Source organism: Salvelinus namaycush, chromosome 41, assembly GCF_016432855.1.
Source record: "Salvelinus namaycush isolate Seneca chromosome 41, SaNama_1.0, whole genome shotgun sequence".
NCBI lineage: Eukaryota > Metazoa > Chordata > Actinopteri > Salmoniformes > Salmonidae > Salvelinus > Salvelinus namaycush.
The window spans coordinates 4,603,925-4,623,312 of record NC_052347.1 but is presented as its reverse complement, the minus strand read 5'-3'; the positions used below and the strand labels follow the sequence as shown (position 1 = coordinate 4,623,312).

The 19,388-nt window shown below is 41.0% G+C and overlaps 1 protein-coding gene across 1 annotated transcript; it reads right to left on the bottom strand.

Moving 5' to 3' along the window:
- Positions 1-5,227: 5,227 nt before the first annotated feature.
- On the bottom strand, positions 5,228-19,155 carry LOC120034177 (U3 small nucleolar RNA-associated protein 18 homolog). The gene is made up of 13 exons (XM_038980641.1): positions 18,789-19,155; positions 18,240-18,376; positions 16,300-16,395; positions 16,142-16,212; positions 15,493-15,590; positions 15,146-15,271; positions 14,689-14,863; positions 9,237-9,337; positions 9,013-9,103; positions 7,452-7,575; positions 6,064-6,238; positions 5,692-5,834; positions 5,228-5,585 (listed from the first exon to the last, which is right to left on the bottom strand). Exons 1-13 carry the CDS (start codon positions 18,993-18,995, stop codon positions 5,561-5,563), a joined length of 1,569 nt encoding a protein of 522 aa, XP_038836569.1. The 5' UTR covers positions 18,996-19,155; the 3' UTR covers positions 5,228-5,560.
- Positions 19,156-19,388: the final 233 nt, after the last annotated feature.

Below are 19,388 nucleotides of genomic sequence, written 5' to 3'. Positions count from 1 at the left end.
CTATGCTGTGTGTGTGTGTGTGTGTGCGTGAGTGCGTGTGTGATTTCTCAACAGAATTCCTACAGTGCACCTTGTGTGCTCTCATAATTCCTCCTGAAAGCACAACAATAGACAATTCTTCCCCACATAGGCCTAATGGGAACACACAAATGCAAGAGAGGTCGAAATCATTACTCTGCCATGATACTGACAGACAGATAAATGTCATCCATGCAATTTAGACTGATGTGTGAGCTCATGGCTTTTATCCCACCATGTTTTAAGAATCGAATAGTCCCCGAAGAATAGTCTTTGATTTCAGTACTTCCATTACCATTTGAACACAGGTCTCTGACCACAGGTACATTTTCAGACAGACAGGCTGACATTGAATTTCCAACATTGCCATAATATCATTCTCTGCTTCGAGGCGGAGGACTCCATACTTCCGATGCTTTCCAACTCAATTTAACATACAATCTGTCAGGTTCTTCATTACTTATTTTGTAGTTTGTCCCAAAAGAAGACTCCCTTGTCCAACCATTAATCTACCTGTGTGGCGTGCAAGTGATTTTCCTCTTGGTGACCCGAGAAATGATCAGGACACTGTGATGCCACAGAGCTTCACATCTGAGCCAATGGAAGATAACAGGTGTATCTCTGTATGCTCTGTAGACTATAGACAGTTTTGTTGCGTGTGGCTTAGATTGTCTCAGACATAAGTGAATGTGGACTATAGTCAGTTTTGTTGCCTGTGGCTTAGATTGTCTCAGACATAAGTGAATGTGGACTATAGTCAGTTTTGTTGCCTGTGGCTTAGATTGTCTCAGACATGAGTGAATGTGGACTATAGTCAGTTTTGTTGCGTGTGGCTTAGATTGTCTCAGACATGAGTGAATGTGGATGTCATACCACACATGCTGTCAATGCATGTGAACTCCAATGCTCCATCTCCCTCAATAAAAACAACAATGGCCTCTTTGTGATGCAGTAAATTACTCTTTCAACCCTAAGACCTTTAAAAATGTATTTATTTGGAAAGTGATCCGTGAATCCAACAAATAAGTTATATAACCTCAAAAACATGGGGACATACTTTCAAGCTTCCTTGCCAGTCAGGTAAACAATATCCCAGGTTTTATCTACTCTAATCTACTACTGACAACTGCAGGCTGTCGACAGGCCGATTCTTGTGTCCCATTCATGCGGCCTCTCTCAGTTTGGCCCAAAGCTAAACGGCTGTCCAAAGCCCAGGTTTAATTTACTGTATCCAGTCGCACCAATGTCACCATCCAAAATTACATGACACATGCATTGTGCTACTAGATTTGATACTTTACATGATTGGCGCTAGCTTGTCAAACCTGTTCACCAACAAGTTGCGGTGAGGTTCATATGTAACCAAGACTAAACTCAGCAAAAAAAAAGAAACGTTCCTTTTTCAGGACCCTGTCTTTCAAAGAAAATTTATTTAAATCCAAATAACTTCACAGATATTCGTTGTAAAGGGATTTGGAGGTGGAGGGTCCGTCATGGTCTGGGGCGGTGTGCCACAGCATCATCGGACTGAGCTTGTTTTCATTGCAGGCAATCTCAACGATGTGCGTTTGATTTTGACCCCCCATTTGTTCAGGGACACATTATTCCATTTCTGTTAGTCACGTCTGTGGAACTTGTTCAGTTTATGTCTCAGTTGTTGAATCTTATGTTAATACGAATATTTACACGTTAAGTTTGCTGAAAATAAACGCAGTTGACAGTGAGGACGATCATTTTTTTGCTGAGTTTATGTTAATAGCTGTTAACGAATGGAAAAGAAACTACAGTCAATGAATGTCCTGTACTGAGGTCTACCTGGAAACTTCTCAGTGACTAAACCATTGTCAATCAAGGAAGAATGGTATCTGCCAAACTGGGATGCTCACTGTTATAGGTTAAGATAATAATGTCACTATATAGTTGTTTAATTTTGAAATTTACCGAACCCACATCAACAGACGATTGGTTGGAATGAAAACATAAGAATCGTTGCCCTCATAAAGTACTTGTAGCACTGTAACTGTACAGCAGTTAATATTGCTACACAAAAAAAAACATTGTATGAGCAATTGGTGTAATTGTAATACAATACATAGGTATATTTCACATACAGATATTTGTAAAAAATTGCTATAGGCTACTCTTGATCCTGTTACAAAAATTGTTGACACACAAACTTACCTTATATCTATCTTTCTTCTGGTTGTTTTCTTCTGCAACGGAGTTTAAATAATGAAATAGGTCTGTGACTGTCCTGCAAAGCTGCTGTCATCACTGCCAAAGGTACTTCCAGCTAGACAGGTATATGTGTGATTGTGCGTGGTTATGTGTTGTGACGGGGAGTTGACAGCAGCTTGCACAGTAGTCAGGTGAGTTGGTGAAACAACTACAGTGCCCTCAAAGTATTCACACCCCTTGAATTTTTTCACATTTTGTTGTTACAGGCTGAATTTAAAATGCATTACATATCGATTTTGTGTCACTGAACGCAATACTCCATAATGTCAAAGGGGAATTATGTTTTTAGAAATGTTTACAAATCACTAAAAATGCAAAGGTGAAATGTCATGAGTCAATAAGTATTCAACCCCTTTGTTATGGCAAGCCTAAATCACTTCAGGAGTAAAAATTTGCTTAACAAGTTGGATAAATTGCATGGACTAACTGTGTGGAATAATCGTGTTTAACATGATTTTTTAATTACAGCCCCATCTCTGTACCCCACACATACAATTTATCTGTAAGGTCTCTCAGTCGAGCAGTAAATTTCGAGCACAAATTCAACGAAAAAGACCAGGGAGGTTTTCCAATGCCTCGCAAAGAAAGGCACCTATTGGTAGATGGGTAAAAAAATAAGACATCAAATATCCCTTTGAGCATGGTGAAGTTATTAATTACACTTTGGATGGTGTATCAATACACCCAGTCACTACAAAGATAAAGGCATCCTTCCTAACTCAGTTGCCGGGGAGGAAAGAAACCACTCAGGGATTTCACCATGAGGCAATGCACAAAAGTAATACTGTAAAAAATGTGGCAAAGAAAATTAACTTTTTGTCCTGAAAACAAAGCATTATGTTTTGGGCAAATCCAACACAACATTAAGAGCACCTTTTCTAATACTGAGTTTTTAAAAAAGATGAATAGGCAAATATTGTACAATCCTGGTTTGCAAAGCTCTTAGTGACTTACTCAGAAAGACTGCCAAAGTTGATTCTAACATGCATTGACTCAGGGGGTTGAATACTTATCTAATCAAAATATATTCGTTTTTTATTTTCAATTAAATACTCAAAATTATTTTGTGTAATCATTGACAAAAAATGACAAATCCATTTTAATCCCACTTTGTATCACAACAAAATGTGAAAAAAGTAAAGGTGTGTGAATACTTTTTGAAGGCACTGTATTTCTCCTTTAACAGGCGTGTGAAAAAGAGACATACTGTGTAAAAAGATATTGCTAATTAGTGTAGATCATTTTGTTACTAGCGCATATATTCATAAGAGATAGATTAAGGAGTTTGTGGTTATTTTGAGAGGTTCACCAACTACACAGCTTCAACCTGCTGCTGAAATCGCAAATCTGTAAATTAGTCAGACAGACCAGAGAATAGATAGAATCTGTGATTATCCTAAACCTATATTTACACAAATTATCATTAATTTCACAACTGCAGCTATTTTTCCATGTCTGATCTGCAGGGCAAATATATTGATTTCCGACTCTCAAGACACCCTCATGAGAACAAAAACTAAGTAAAATGCTGACGAGGCTCAGTATTAGTTTCTGCACTTCCCACCCATTAAGTTTCTGTTGGTTTCTGCATTAGGGGGTCTACAGGGGAAAACTCTTTTGTTTGTTTGGTGTTCAGGTTCATTTATCATAAAGACATTTCTCCAGCCTATTATATTACAGGAGTACCTCAGGACAGACCAAAACAATAAATGTGATAAAGATGCACTGAAACACAAGGGGAAGAGAAATGATTTGTCTGAATGCAGATACAAACGACTAGGGAGGACGCAGTGCTTCATCTTTTACTAATGAGGAGAAATGTAGGTGTTGCAATGCTGCCTATCCTGACTGACGTCCTAAAGGAGGATCTAATGTATGTAACACATGGTGCTGTGACTGTCATTCATCTGGAGTATGTAGGTGTGTGTTTCTCTCAAAGCTGTGGCTCAGCAGGGAGGTCCCTTTAGTGCAGTACAAAAACTAAGCAGAGTCAATTTCACAGTGCGAATGGCACCATCGAGCAAACTGTTCTATGAGCCATAATGGGAGCATGAATGCAAAGTAAGGGTTTATATTAGCTTCGCTTTCTGATGTGCCTCTCTGGCCTGGGTCTTGTTCTGCTGATAAACTGGGTCAGATAGGCTGTGCCTTCAGAAAGTATTCATACCCTTTGATTTTTTTCTCCGCAGTTTGGTCAGAGGTCCAGCTCTAGGCAGAGTTTGGGTAGTCCCATATTTTTTTCAACTTCCCAATGATGGAAACGTTCAACGCTCTGGAAATTGTTTTATACTCTTGCCCAGATATGCCTTGTCACAATTCTACCTCAGCGTTCTATGGTCAGTTCCATGGACTTCTTGGTATGGTCTCTATTCTGACATGCACTGTCAACTGATTGACCGTATATAGACAGGCGTGTTTATTTCTAAATCATGTCAAAACAATTGAATTGGCCAAAGGTGGACTCTAATCAAGTTGTAGCAACGGCGCAAGGATGATCAAATTAAAATTGGATGCACCCGAGCGCAATTGGGTGTCACAGCAAAGGTGTGTGAATACTTGCGTAAATGAGATATTGCTGCATTTAATTTAATACATTTGCTAAAAATATTTAATCAATTTAGAATTTAGGCTGTAACAACTAAATGCGGAATAAGTCGAGGGGTATGAATACTTTCTGAAAGCCCTGTACGTTAAGTATTTAATCCAAAGTTGTGTGAAAATGATCAACTTCAAACACCATCAGATTTGGAGGAGCGCTTTGGTCAAAATGGAATTCACAGTGAGTAGTTCTAATCCATTATTGTGGCTGGTAGCAACAGATTTTCAGGTCAACATGGAGTAGACTAACGGGGCTTTAGTGCATAGAAGTTTGACAGCTTTTCTATACTAGTTTAAGCATTATAGTCAATCTATAATGTTATTGTTCTCCGAGATATCTAGAAACAGAAGAAACTATAATAATAGGCAAGTATCAAGGAAATGAAGTTGTATTTGATCCATTATACAAACATTTGTCAAACCCTAAAGTAGACAGAAAAAATATAGAGAACATGCATTTTGAAAACAGAACACTTAAAATTTAATCACTCAAATTTGATGGGGGAAAAAAACAGGATAACAAAGACATGGTATCTTGCTGTGACACTTTCATAGATGAAATTACCATAACCGATTTCACAATTCAAGTCATTGAAATGTTTACAGTCCTTTTCGTTGTAAAATGTCTTCTTGAAGACAACGGTAGTTGTATTGAGGAAGCTTGGTCTCTTGATGTTGATTACGAGCATGCTTGTGATGCTCTTCATCAAAAGTCTTTGTAATGCAACAACCTGAAAATAAACCAAATTATTATTCTAATATATTTATTTTTGTATCAAAAGTCACCCATAGTGTTGATGTTTTTTATTTTCCGATGTCTGAAAAAACAAGACTCACCTGAAGAGAGGGGCATGGCCCTTGTTGTTGGCCAGGGAGAAGAAGCCGCTGTTCGGGGAGAAGTCCAGGCGGTGGGCCCTGTATATGGTTTTCCTCTGGAATATGGGGAAGTTGGAGAACACCGTGAAGCTGGGGATATGAACCTGAAATGAGAAGGGTAGACATATGGCACTTGGAGAGACTTGATGACATTGAAAGAGAGACATGGTTTTAATTCCTTTTAAATCAACTCAAACTTGATTACTATCCAAGTCATGCTGCAATAAAACCTCGTATTTACAAGAGAGCAGGTGTAGCTGTTATGATGACAAAGACAACATTAGGTGTGTGTGTGTGTGTGTGAGAGAGAGAGAGAGAGAGAGAGAGACTGACCAATCGGGCAGCCTCGTCGTCAGCCCTGGAGGCAATGGCCAGGATCTCGGTGGTGGGGTTGAAGCGGAGAGAGGTGGCAGAGGTCACCAGGTTCATGATGGTCTTCAGAGGCTTGGGGTTGTTCTGCCGCATACACTCCTCCTGGGAGTACACGTTCACCACACCTGCCGCTGACCTGAGATAATAGAAACGGTAGAAAAAGAATGTGAAAAACTTGTCTGCTACAGGTATATCTATATGAAAAAATATTATTGGGTTATTCCATGAAATGGGTGCCTTTGGCATACCGTTGAAATTTTAAGTAGAAAATGTGCACATATATTACAATTTAAAAGCCTGTTATGTTAAATGAAGTGCCCTTTAAATGTAGACCACATGGAGAATTCAATAAATCCTTTAAAAAAAAATGTTTTTTTTATTTTTTAAATATGAATAAAGTGCCAAAAATTCTGCATTTTGACATGTCCCCCTGTCAACCATGTGTCCACCTCTAGGAAGATTTTAACTCACTTAACCCCAACATTTCTCCAAGTTTCACCATCATTGTGCAGCCCTAGTAATTTTGTTGCTTTGACAGTCATTTCTGAAGATAATTTATTTCATGTGATTCATTTACATGTTTCCTTCATTTTAAGATCAAACACGTTACTTGAACTGAATCCTGGTTTTAATATCGTGAAACTATACCTTTTAAAATAGTTTTCCTCCTAAAAAAACATAGAACATCGAATAGTCAAATCATAGAGTAAAAGCAGGTGAGCTGGTTCTATTCTTTTTGGCCATTTTCCGGTGTTTTTTGGTGGAAAACAGCCGGTCGAGCATAACATGTCAACCCTGTTACCCATGGACAGACAGGCTAGAAATGTTTTAACTACTTTTTTTTTGTTGTGAAGCTTGCATTTAATTAACACTTCCTGTTGCACAAAACAAGATTCCATTCCCCCCGTCACGAGGAAATGTATGGCTGATTAAAGATGAAATCGTCAACCCTGTTACTTTATTTGGCACATAATAGGCACTTACTATAAATGTTTTATTTAATCGCTTAAAGTGGGATAACATGGTTTTTTTATTAAGTTGAACGTGCTCTTTATGACAGAATGTTAATATTTGTTACACTTCTTAAAAAGGCACCTAATTGGTGGAACGACCCAATTATCCTGAAGGGTTTTGTGGAAGAATCATGCATTAAAAAAAAAGACACCTGAAGGAAGACAAACAGGACAATACAAACATTGGTTTGATCACAAAACGACAGGGACTACCGCTGCGGAATCACATCAGCAAGGAAATGGATGAATTCATAAATAAATGAATAAAGCTACACACCAACAACCTTACATCACAAAACGACATGGAAAATGTTAAAAACAAAATGGCTGACTCACCCGCAGGCCAGATACTGTCCGTTCTTGGATGCAGCCATGGAGGTCCCACTCACACAGCCATCATCTGTGAAGCTGTTCAGGCATTTACTGCTCCTCATGTCCCATATGTACACCTCACCCTCCTCTGCAACATCAAAAAAGTTTGGTACATACAGCTTTTAAAAAAGGTGCAATATGCAGAAATCGCTCCGCCATTTCCTTTCTGCTAAAATGCTAATAGTTCGCCTAATTTCAGTTTGTGACAAAACAAGCAGTGGTCACTTCCTTAGTCAAAATTCAAAGCCCAGATCTACCGCTCAGATTTTTTAATATTATTTTTTAAACATGACAAAAAATGAAATATTAACCTATTAAAAACCATTCTGTAGCATTGAGGTTTGTAGTAGGCAAAATGCCCAATACATTATCACTGCAAATTGGTTATGCTTGAATTGCCCTGCCAATTTTGTTCTTCTCAGATCATTTTGAAATTATATTTCAAAATTGTAGGTATACAGCTGAGTGAGCATAATCATTTGCTTTTATTTATTTCACTGGACTGATGGCCTGCATCCGATGGTCAGTCTGAGGGGAAGGAGAGAGCAGCGGTGAGGCTTCCAGCCGACGGCAAAACTCAAGTCGCACTGCATTATTTCTGCCTCGTGCACCAATTCACGTTGTTAAATCGGATAGCCAGTTAAAGGCCGTCATTGAAAATAAGAATTTGTTCTTAACTGACCTGCCTAGTTAAATAAAGGTAAACAAAACAAACAAAGGGAAATATTACTATATATTAAAAAGAGACACGCCGCTAATAACACTTTGCTATACTGCTTGCAGTGTGAGTGGATGTAGGGAGAATAACAACTTCAACATGAACTTAATCATAAAAACAGCAGCGCTCTCTAGTCTCTCTAGTCATGGTTAAAAGTTTTGAAATATCACAGTATCAACTTTGCTGTGCGCTCGAGGCTTCTTTTTACAGTCTATGGCTCGAGTGCATACACAGTGATCTGAGCTATCTGATTGGCCAGCGGTAGGCCTGAAGGTGCACTTGATTTGCTCTCTGGGCCTGCCGGGTAAGTGGAGTTCTACCTTCAGACACATGATATTTTTCAAAATGGGAACACTTTGCCTTTCCAGTGCTAGGGCTGCTGAATCAAGTGCACCTACCACCAACAGCACGAAACAAATACAAAAAAAAGGATTTATCATTTTTTTACAGAAATGTTTGGTGACCAACTAGGACCACTGGTGTAGAGAATCATTGTACCATTTTCTATTAAATATATTTTCCATAAAGAAAAATATTGTTTGAAGCTGGTGTACAAAACCAAAAGTAAAAGACAAAAACTAACTTAAGAATGTGAAGCATAGAAATAGCACACATAGAACAAATCTACTGCTTCTTAGAATTGCTTTCAAAAGAGAATGACAGATCTATAACTCACATTTCTATGTGAATTTGGCCAGGTCGCCCAAAGTCACATTTTGAAGCGTTACCTAAAATCTAAAAAAGGCTTTAGGATGTGATTGGGGTGTTAGGCTGTGGCTGTGTGTCTTAGACCAGGGTAAAACCCACCAGAATTGGTGAAGACTTTGCTGCCGTCTTGGGAAAAAGCCACTCCCGCAATGTTTCCGTTGATTTTCATGCTTTTCACTACCTCCTTTGTCTGAAAAAAAAACAGTGAGAAAATACAGACATTTATGCAATGCATGTATGCGCCTGATCCAAAATGGAGTCTTACATTTTGATCCATTTTGGATGTGTGGTATACCAGGTATTTGCCATCTACAATCACTTACCTTCATTGTTAACACATGGAGGTATCCGGAGGTGCCAGTGAGAAGGAGGGATTCTCCATCAGGGGAGACTTCAAACTCTTTCACCCTCTGTTCCCTCAGACCTGGGGGACAATCATAATTGTTACTGCACTCAATCACACAACCAGTCATTTACCCACTACCCATTTAAAAAAAGAACAGTCTGGCTGAGAATATATAGCGATTTTATCTTCAAACCAATCACAGAACACAATAATTTGCGCAGTAATAACTAGGCTTGGGCGGTATACCGTAAAACAGGGTATTTGGAAAAAGCCATGGGATGGTTTTCAATACGGTCAACACAGTTGAAACCTTCCTTTTTATACATTTGAATATTTGTAGTTACTTTAAGTAAATACCTGCAGTCAATTTGTGCAATACGTTAGGAGATAAAGCAGTTCACATTCTTAATTTCACCGGTCACATAATATTTCATTATGAAGCTTACCGGTAGCTCCCAGTCACATGGTGTTTGGTTTACAAGCACACAACAACGAGAGAGACTGGAGCCTTGTGAATCACTCAATGTTTTGCACCACGTGCCAGGTGATCTAGGGGCAGCAGGTAGCCTGGCGGGTAGGAGAGTTGGGCCAGTAAACCAAAGGTTGCTGGATTGAATTCCCGAGCTGACAAGGCAAAAAATCTGTCATTCTGCCCCTGAGCAAGGCAGTTAAACCACTGTTCCCGGGGCGCCGTTGACCTGGATGTCGATTAGGGCAGCACCCTGCACCTCTCTGACTCAAAGTGGTTGGATTAAATTTGTTAAGGCACATTTCAGTTGAATACATTCAGTTGTACAACTGACTAGGTATCTCCCTTTCCCCTAGTTACACAACTAAATGTTTGCCAGCTAGATATCAAATCAAATTTCATTTGTCACATGCGCCGAATACAACAGATGTAGACCTTACAGTGAAATGCTTACTTACAAGCCCATAACCAACAACGCAGTTAAGAAAAATTAAGTGTTAAGAAAGTATTTACTAAAATAAGCAAGTAAAAACACAAATAAAATTAAAATTAAAAGAGGAACAATAAAATAAACAGTAACGAGGCTATATACAATGTGCGGGGGCACAGGTTAGTCGAGGTAATTGAGGTAATATGTACAAAAGCTGAAGAAAATACGCACATCCAAGTACGTTCAGCAGGTGCTGGAGTTGTAGGCAAATGGGAAAACAGAAAGGAAAACGCAGCAAACTGCTGCTCATGCTCCCAGGTGAGGTCCTGGATGGCAGGAAGCTTGGCTCCAGTAACGTACTGGGCCGTACTACTCTGTAGTGCGATCGGAGGCCGAGCAGTTGCTATACAAGGCGGTGATGCAACCAGTCAGGATGTTCTCGATGATGTGGCTGTAGAACTTTGAGGACCTGAGGACGGATGCCAAATCTTTCCAGTCCCCTGCGGGGGAATAGGCGTTGTCGTGCCCTCTTCACGACTGTCTTGGTGTGTTTGGACCATGGCAGTTCGTTGGTGATGTGGACACCAAGGAACTTGAAGCTCTCAACCTGCTCCACTACAGCCCAGTTGATGAGAATGGGGGCGTGCTCGGCCCTCCTTTTCCTGTAGTCCACGATCATCTCCTTTGTCTTGATCACGTTGAGGGAGAGGTTTTTATCCTGGCTCCTCCCTATAGCCTGTCTCATCGTTGTTGGGGATATAGGCCTACCACTTGTTGTGTCGTCAGCAAACGTATGGTGTTGGAGTCGTGCTTGGCCATGCAGTCATGGGTGAACAGGGAGTACACGAGGGGACTGAGAACACACCCCTGAGGGGCCCCCGTGTTGAGGATCAGTGTGGCAGATGTGTTGTTACCGACCCTTACCACCTGGGGGCAGCCCGTCAGGAAGTCCAGGATCCAGTTGCAGAGGGAGATGTTTAGTCCCAGGGTCCTTAGCTTAGTGATGAGCTTTGAGGGCACTATGGTGTTGAACACTAGTCAATGAATAGCATTCTCACGTTCCTTTTGTCCTGGTGGGAAAGGGCAGTGAGGAGTGCAACAGAGATTGCATCTTCTGTAGATCTGTTGGGGCGGTATGCAAATTGGAGCGGGTCTAGGGTTTCTGGGATAATGGTGTTGATGTGAGCCATGACCAGCCTTTCACCATAGTCATTTAGGCAGTTTACTTTAGTGTTCTTGGACACAGGGGCTATGGCTTGAAACATGTTGGTATTACAGACTCGGTCAGGCACAGGTTGAAGATGTCTGTGCAGACACTTGCCAGTTGGTCAGTGCACGCTTGCAGTACACATCCTCGTAATCCATCTGGCCCTGCAGCCTTGTGAATGTTGACTTAAAAAGGTCTTACTCACACCGGCTATGGAGAGCGTGGTCACACAGTCGTCCGGAACAGCTGGTGCTCTCATGCATGTTTCAGTGTTGCTTGCCTCGAAGTGCGCATAGAAGTCATTTAGCGCATCTGGTTCGCTCATGTCACTGGGCACCTCGTGGTTGTGCTTCCGTTTGTAGTCTGTAATAGTTTGCCCTGCCACATCCGATAAGCTTCGGAGCCGGTGTAGTAAGATTCAATCTTAGTCCTGTATTGACGCTTTTCCTGTTTGATGGTTAGTCGGCGGGCATAGCAGGATTTCTTATAAACGTCTGGGTTCGAGTCCCGCTCCTTGAAATTGACAGCTCTAATCCTTTAGCTCAGTCTGGATGTTGCCTGTAATCCATGGCTTCTGGTTGGGGTATGTACATACGGTTACTGTGTGGATGATGTCATCAAGGCACTTATTGATGAAGCCAGTGACTGATGTGGCGTACTCCTCAATGTTATCGGAAGAATCCCGGAACATATTCCAGTCCTTCCAGGCGAGGGAGAGCTTTGTACACATCTGTGTGTGTAGAGTAAAGGTGGTCTAGAGGTTTTTTTGCCTCTGGTTGCACATGCTGGTAGAAATGAGGTAAAAAGGATTTAAGTTTCCCTGCATTAAAGTCCCTGGCCACTAGGAGCGCCACCTCTGGATGTGCATTTTCTTGTTTGCTTATGGCCTTATACAGTTCGTTGAGTGCGGTCTTAGTGCCAGCATCGGTTTGTAGTGGTAAATAGATAGCTACGAAAAATATAGATAAACTCTCTTGGTAAATAGTGTGGTCTACAGCTTATGAGATACTCTACCTCAGGCGAGCAAAACCTTAAGACTTAATTTATATCCGATTTCTTGCACCAGCTGTTATTGACAAATAGACACAGACCGCAACCCCTTGTCTTACCGGAGGCAGCTGTTCCATCTTGCCGATGCACGGAAAACACAGCCAGCTGTATGTTATCCATGTCGTCGTTCAGCCACGACTCGTGAAACACAAGTTATTACAGTTTTTAATGTCCCGTTGGTAGGATAATCTTGATCGGAGCTCATCCAGTTTATTATCCAATGATTGCACGTTGGCTAATAGGACTGATGGTAGAGGCGGGTTATCCACTCGAGGTCGGATTCTTACAAGGCACCCCAACCTACAGTACCAGTCAAAAGTTTGGACACACCTACTCATTCAAGCATTTTTCTTTATTTATACTATTTTCCACATAGTAGAATAATAGAGAAGACATTAAAACTATGAAATAACATATGGAATCATGTAGGAACCAAAGAAAAAAGTGTTAAAACAGATGTTTTAGATTCTTCAAAGTTGCCACCCTTTGCCTTGATGACAGCTTTGCACTCTTGGTATTCTATCAACCAGCTTCACCTGAAATGCTTTTCCAACAGCCTTGAAGGAGTTCCCACATATGCTGAGCACTTGTTGGCTGCTTTTCCTTCACTCTGCAGTCCAACTCATTCCAAACCATCTCAATTGGGTTGAGGTTGGGTGATTGTGGAGGCCAGGTCATCTGATGCAGCACTCCATCACTCTCCTTCTTGGTCAAATAACCCTTACACAGCCTGAAGGTGTGTTGAGTCATTGTCCTGGGTCATTGTCTTATTACAAAATAAATGATAGTCCGACTAAGCCCAAAACAGACCGGATGGCGTGTCGCTGCAGAATGCTGTGGTAGCCATGCTGGTTAAGTATGCCTTGAATTCTAAATAAATCACAGACAGTGTCACCTGCAAAGCACCCCCACACCATCACACCTCCTCCTCCATGCTTCACAGTGGGAACCACACATACGGAGATCATCCATTCACTCTGTGACTCACAAAGACACAGCATTTGGAACCAATAATCTAAACTTTTGACTCATCAGACCAAAGGACAGATTTCCCCCGGTCTAAAGTCCATTGCTCGTGTTTCTTGGCCCAAGCAAGTCTCTTCTTATTTGTGTCCTTTAGTAGTGGTTTCTTTGCAGAAATTCGAGCATGAAGGCCTGATTCACGCAGTCTCCTCTGAACAGTTGATGTTGAGATGTGCCTGTTACTTGAACTTTGTGAAGCATTTATTTGGGCTGCAATTTCTGAGGCTGGTAACTCTAATGAACTTATCCTCTGCAGCAGAGGTAACTCTGGGTCTTCCTTTCCTGTGGCGGTCCTCATGAGAACCAGTTTCATCATAGCACTTGATGGTTTTTGCAACTGCACTTGAATAAACGTTCAAAGTTCTTGACATTTTCCGGATTGACTGACCTTCATGTACAGTAATGTAGACTGTCATTTCTCTTTGCTTATTCTAACTGTTCTTGCCATAATATGGACTTGGTCTTTCACCAAATAGGGCTATCTACTGTATACAACCCCTACCTTGTCACAACACAACTGACTGGCTCAAACGCATTAAGGAAAGAAATTCCACAAATGAACTAGGCACACCTGTTAATTGAAATGCATTTCTGGTGACTACCTCACGAAGCTGGTTGAGAGAATGCCAAGAGTATGCAAAGCTGTCATCAAGGCAAAGGGTGGCTATTTCGAATTATCTCAAATATAATATCTATATATCCGGCGCCATTAAATGCCATTCAAAGATAACTTATAACTATTAAGTTAACTGTCTAAAATGTGCTAAATACTCTGCAGTTGTGCATTTCGTTTGCTAACTTACAATAGATATATAGCTTCTTGCAGAAAACAAGCTTCTCTTAGTAACAGCAGAGAATCCCTTCCTGGATCAAGCCTTGCCGTCTAATATTTGTTTTGTGTGTGCAGCAAACTGTGAGTAGTATTTGTTATTTGTATAACTTTGAGTTGGGATGTCTGTCCTGCAAATCATTTGGATCAGAGACTGTATAAAATGTTCGCATCGAGATTTTACATGTACTTGTTAGCATTGCTAACCTTCGGGTTTACAAAGGCTCAGTGGGGTTTGTGTTCAGTGCCAGTATTACCGGATATCCTGGGATGGCACAAGGTCGGTATGAAGGTTTGACAATCTCGACACCGCCCAAGCCTAGTAATAAAAGGCTATGTCACTACCTAACAGCCAACTGGTTAGATTACTACCGAACAGCCTTGGGGTTCTAGTGACTCCCCATGGCTTCCTCCTCCTCACCTCTGACAGCGTGGACAGGGATGACCTTGCCCTCCATCATGTCGTAGATGTAGAACAGCTTGTTCCTGAAACTGGTGGCCACCACCTGCTCCCCGTCCACGCTGAACTGGGCCTTGTGCACCGGGAACTTCTCCAGGTAAATACTCTGAATCTTAGGGTTGGTCTTCCCATCAACCTGGAGAGGAAGGAGGGACATTTAGAGTGAGGTGGATGGTAATTAATATTAGTACAAACTTGTCTGTTAGTGTCACAGATTTACTAAATAACCATCAAGTAATCATCCGTAAGGATGTTTGGTGGTCCATCAAGTTTTTTTTTGTGTGTGCTTAGTTTGTATGGTCAAAAAAAGGTCTGGAGGATATTATTAAGGATATATGACGTTCCCTATACCATGTCTCATGATGACTGCCACAAGAATGACTGAGAGAAGACTGTAGCTGATGAGTAAAATGAATACCTGGAACAGAGAGATGGACTGGTCGATCCCTGCTGTCATGACAACCTGGGCAGAGGGGTGGAACTGCACCGTGGTCAGCCTGTCCACAGACGGGCGGTCGTTGTTGGCGTGTAGGCACTTCTTCATCTGCAAGAGAGTTAAATACATCCATAATAAATGTACTAGCATCACATGTAAACAAAACCACATGATCTAATACTGGACAACGTAATGGTTTTGTAACTCCCAAACCTCTAAAAGTACTCTGGTTTAGAGTCCCCCTTTGCAGTCAGAGAGAGACCTGGTTGTTTTACTCTAACTTAACCTCAAATGTAGTAGTGGTGAGATGATGGGAGAACAGAACTCACCCGTATGATTCCTTTGGGGAGGCTGTCGGATGAGCCCACAAAGTTGCCCGTCTTCCTCATCAGGTCGTCTCCATCTTCATCCTCATCATCAGAGTCATCTTTAGTTTTTGGAAAATAGACATCTTTTATTGAAAAGACACAAATGTATACTATATAGCAGGGCTCAAACTAGATTCAGCCACATGCCGATTTTTTTCTTGAGCCGGTCGTCAGGAGGTCGGAGCATAATTACAAATAATTACAAATTGTCCGCAAGAAGCCCAAACATATATACAATTGTATTAAAACAATCATCTCAAACCGTCTATATCATGAAAAGAGCAGGTGTTCATAATGTTTTGTAGACTCAGTGTGTATCTCTCTATTATGCGTGGGAACACTTTGGAACGGATATCCAAAATTAAAATCGAAATAATTTGTTGGGTGTTTTTACAGTATTTTATGTCCAAAAATGTTTAAAAAAAATGTACTTCAGAAAACTTGGGAGGGCCAAATAAAAATCACCAAAATTCGGCCCGCGTTCAGTTGGGGAACCCTGCTGTACACACTATATCACCATTATATAGTAGGTAATCATAAGTGAGGGGCATCTCTCATAACATATTACATGGATCATGAAGATGTTTATAACCAAAATGTGGGAGTTTACCTTTTTTCTTATTCTTTTTCTTGACTTTTGTCTCTGCCCAGGACGGCATTCCACCCATTGCTTTTTGGAACCTGGCAAAAATGAGTTGGAAGTGTGAGTTTGAACCACCAGATCCCAGTGTTATTTACTCCATGGCTGTGTTACTAATATCCACGTACTGTTCTTTCATCCTCTGCTGTAACTTCTGTTTGGACATCTTGGCCTCTGCGTCACTCTTAGTCAGGTCTCTACGGAACCGTTGTGTCATGTCCACTCTAGCAAATAGGAGGGAAATATCATGAATGAATGAATTAAAAAACAGTGACGTAACTACTAAGGATGTAACGCTTCACCGAAACGCATCGGTCCCTGGTTCCAATGTTTAAGACACAAATCGATCTAAATATACCATGCATCGGTCAGAAAATCGACTCAAACGTTATGAATCGTCAGTTCACTAAAAAGGTTTTGCTCATGTTACTTTCTTTCTACCTTCCGAAAATACCTCTGATCTGTTGTGAAAACTGATGCTTCCTCTCCTCCATTGTCAAACTAAGCATGTAACTGTGTTGACAGTCATTGATTTTGGACACTGTGTTAACAAACCCCAAACGCATTTCAATGCCATACAACACTCCTTCCGTGGCCTCCAACTGCTCTTAAATGCTAGTAAAACTAGACTCACATCTCCCTCTCTAACTTTAAGCATCAGCTGTCAGAGCAGCTTACCAATCACTGTACCTGTACACAGCCCATCTGTAAATAGCCCACCCAACTACCTCATCCCCATATTGTTATTTATTTTTGCTCTTTTGTACCCCAGTACCTCTACTTGCACATCATCATCTGCACATCTAGCACTCCAGTGTTAATGCTAAATTGTAACAATTTTGCCACTATGGCCTAGTTATTGCCTACCTCCCTAATCTTACTACATTTGCACACACTGTAAACTGATTTCTATATTGTGTTATTGACTGTATGTTTGTTTATGTGTAACTCTGTGTTGTTGTTTTTGTCGCACTGCTTTGCTTTATCTTGGCCAGGTCGCCAAATGAGAACTTGTTCTCAACTGGCCTACCTGGTTAAATAAAGGTGAAATATATATATATTTTTTAATGGATCTACAAGTCATTTTGCATGATGAACAACCCCAGGGAATATCAGTAGTCAAACTGAGCGCTGCTTCGCACGCTGACCAATAACGCCTCGATCACACCGATAGCGTCATTGCATTTTGGTACACCAAAAGGTGAATGTTGAACTTTGGTTGCACACATCCAGATGATGCTGCTTACCATTTAGCACAATGACTCTGTAGGTGATCACACCGATCGAGGCTTAACAAAAGTTCAACATTCACCTTCTGCTACCCTTTCTGTCAAGATGTCTATGCAAAAAGCCCCCCCCCAATCTAATAGTGGGGTGGTAGATGCCCACTATTCTGCCTTATGGCTCAGCTCAGGTGACTACATACACCATAGACATTTACACACATCAGCTCGAACAGATCCAGCTCAGAAAGGCCCAGCCCATGAGCTCCATCAGCAGCAGATTTGAATTTAGAATGGAAAATGAATGTGTTTATGTAGCAAATGTAGCATCGAATATTATCACATCAAACCAAATAGTATCGATTCGTTCCTCTCATCAAACCAAATCGTTGCAAACTAAAACGTATCATTCCTGTCAGTGCTTGACTTGGGTAGGAGCTCATCGGAGCTGAGTACCGGCACCTCAAATGTTCTACTGCTTGAGCTCCTCTTCATCTTATAGAATATTATCTCAAAAGTATTGTGGGAGCTCCTGCACCTAAATATAAACAGTTCCGGCACCCAAAATGAGTACCGGAAGCTATTTCCGTCCAGGTCAAGCACTGGTTTCTATATCATACTGGAGCCCATGTATCTAGATACGTATAGATTCGTCTTCAAAAGGGAAAGATGCATATCACCAGTAACTGCCCATACAAGCAATGTTTGATTCACATATCCATGTAATTGACATTAGGGTTACATGACTACAACTAATGTAGTTACATGAAGTGTGAAGCATTGTACATGATGACATCAATGCTGAAAAGACACAATAAGACACTTCTGCGGTCCCAGGTACTAACTCTTCCTCCAGATCATCATCCTCATCCTCCCATACTGCTGTCCTTGTTGGCTGAACCTTCAGCCGTGCTTCATTCTCTACATCGGAATCGCTGGAATCGTCATCATCCAGAAGTGTGGCACCTCCATCCTCTCTGTCCTGTTGACAAGAAATTGATTTGATAAAAACTGACTGCAATGAAACTAAAAGTAAATGATATGGATATATGACACTGGAGATTATTAGTCTATTACCTGGTTGTAACTAACTATCAATCAATATTGGATTTATATCTATGCCATGCTGACAATGTGGCAACATAATCCACTGAGCATCTGGCAGGCAGCATCATCATTCTGTATGGAATCAGAGGTGTATTCATTACTCCGATTTTTCGGATTGGAATGGCAACCGGTAAAAGTAACTACAACTTCCGTTTAAGAACCCAACAGATTTTACGTCACGTTGAGGAGCGTTTGGAGTTGTTGCAAAACGTTTTGTAACAGACGAAACGTTTTGCTACAGAATCGGCGTAATGAATACACCCCATATGTAACTAATTAATTCCTACCTCCACGAGCCTTTCCACAAGATCATCTTCAGCACCAAAAACAAGATCTTCAAGAAGTTTTACAGATGCATCTTCTTCGCCCAAAACAGTCACTGCCTTGGCGTTTTTGCGTCTTTTTAGCACTTCTTTCTCGTAGTCAGGCTCTGGTTCAGAGACTCTCTTCGTCGTCTTTTTCCCCTTTCTAGAGTGTTTACCGACTTTGTCCATGTTTATCGTTTAAACCTTAGCATATGAAACGAATTATACGTTGTCTCAGGATACGCTAGAATTTAACAAGATTCAGTAGACTCATAAATGTGTTCGCTAGTCTTTTACAATAACATGCCTCATGCACCCAATGTTTTCCACATGGGTAGCTGCAACGCTGTGCTAGTTGTGAGAAAAGGGAACGTGCGGCTGCACTATTTCACAAAAGTTGCAAAGTATGCGCACAGAGAAGAACTCGTGGCCCACGCAACGCTCCAACAGTGTACATGTTTTATTAATCAGCGGTTGAGCGCAGGTTGCGCGCAAAATTCGCTATCACGTGTTTCCGTTTTCTTGACCCCTGAACTCGGAATAAATTGTTTCTTTTTCTCTCTTTACACACAAACGTTCTGG

Excerpts from the sequence above, each read along its gene's own strand:
- LOC120034177 (XM_038980641.1), bottom strand. The coding sequence starts at position 18,995 with ATGGACAAAGTCGGTAAACACTCTAGAAAGGGGAAAAAGACGACGAAG. Across the intron at positions 9,338-14,688 it reads CCCTGTCCACGCTGTCAGAG|GTCTGAGGGAACAGAGGGTG; the intron begins GTGAGGAGGAGG and ends ATTGTCCCCCAG. Across the intron at positions 7,576-9,012 it reads CAAAGTCTTCACCAATTCTG|AGGAGGGTGAGGTGTACATA; the intron begins GTGGGTTTTACC and ends TTGATGTTGCAG.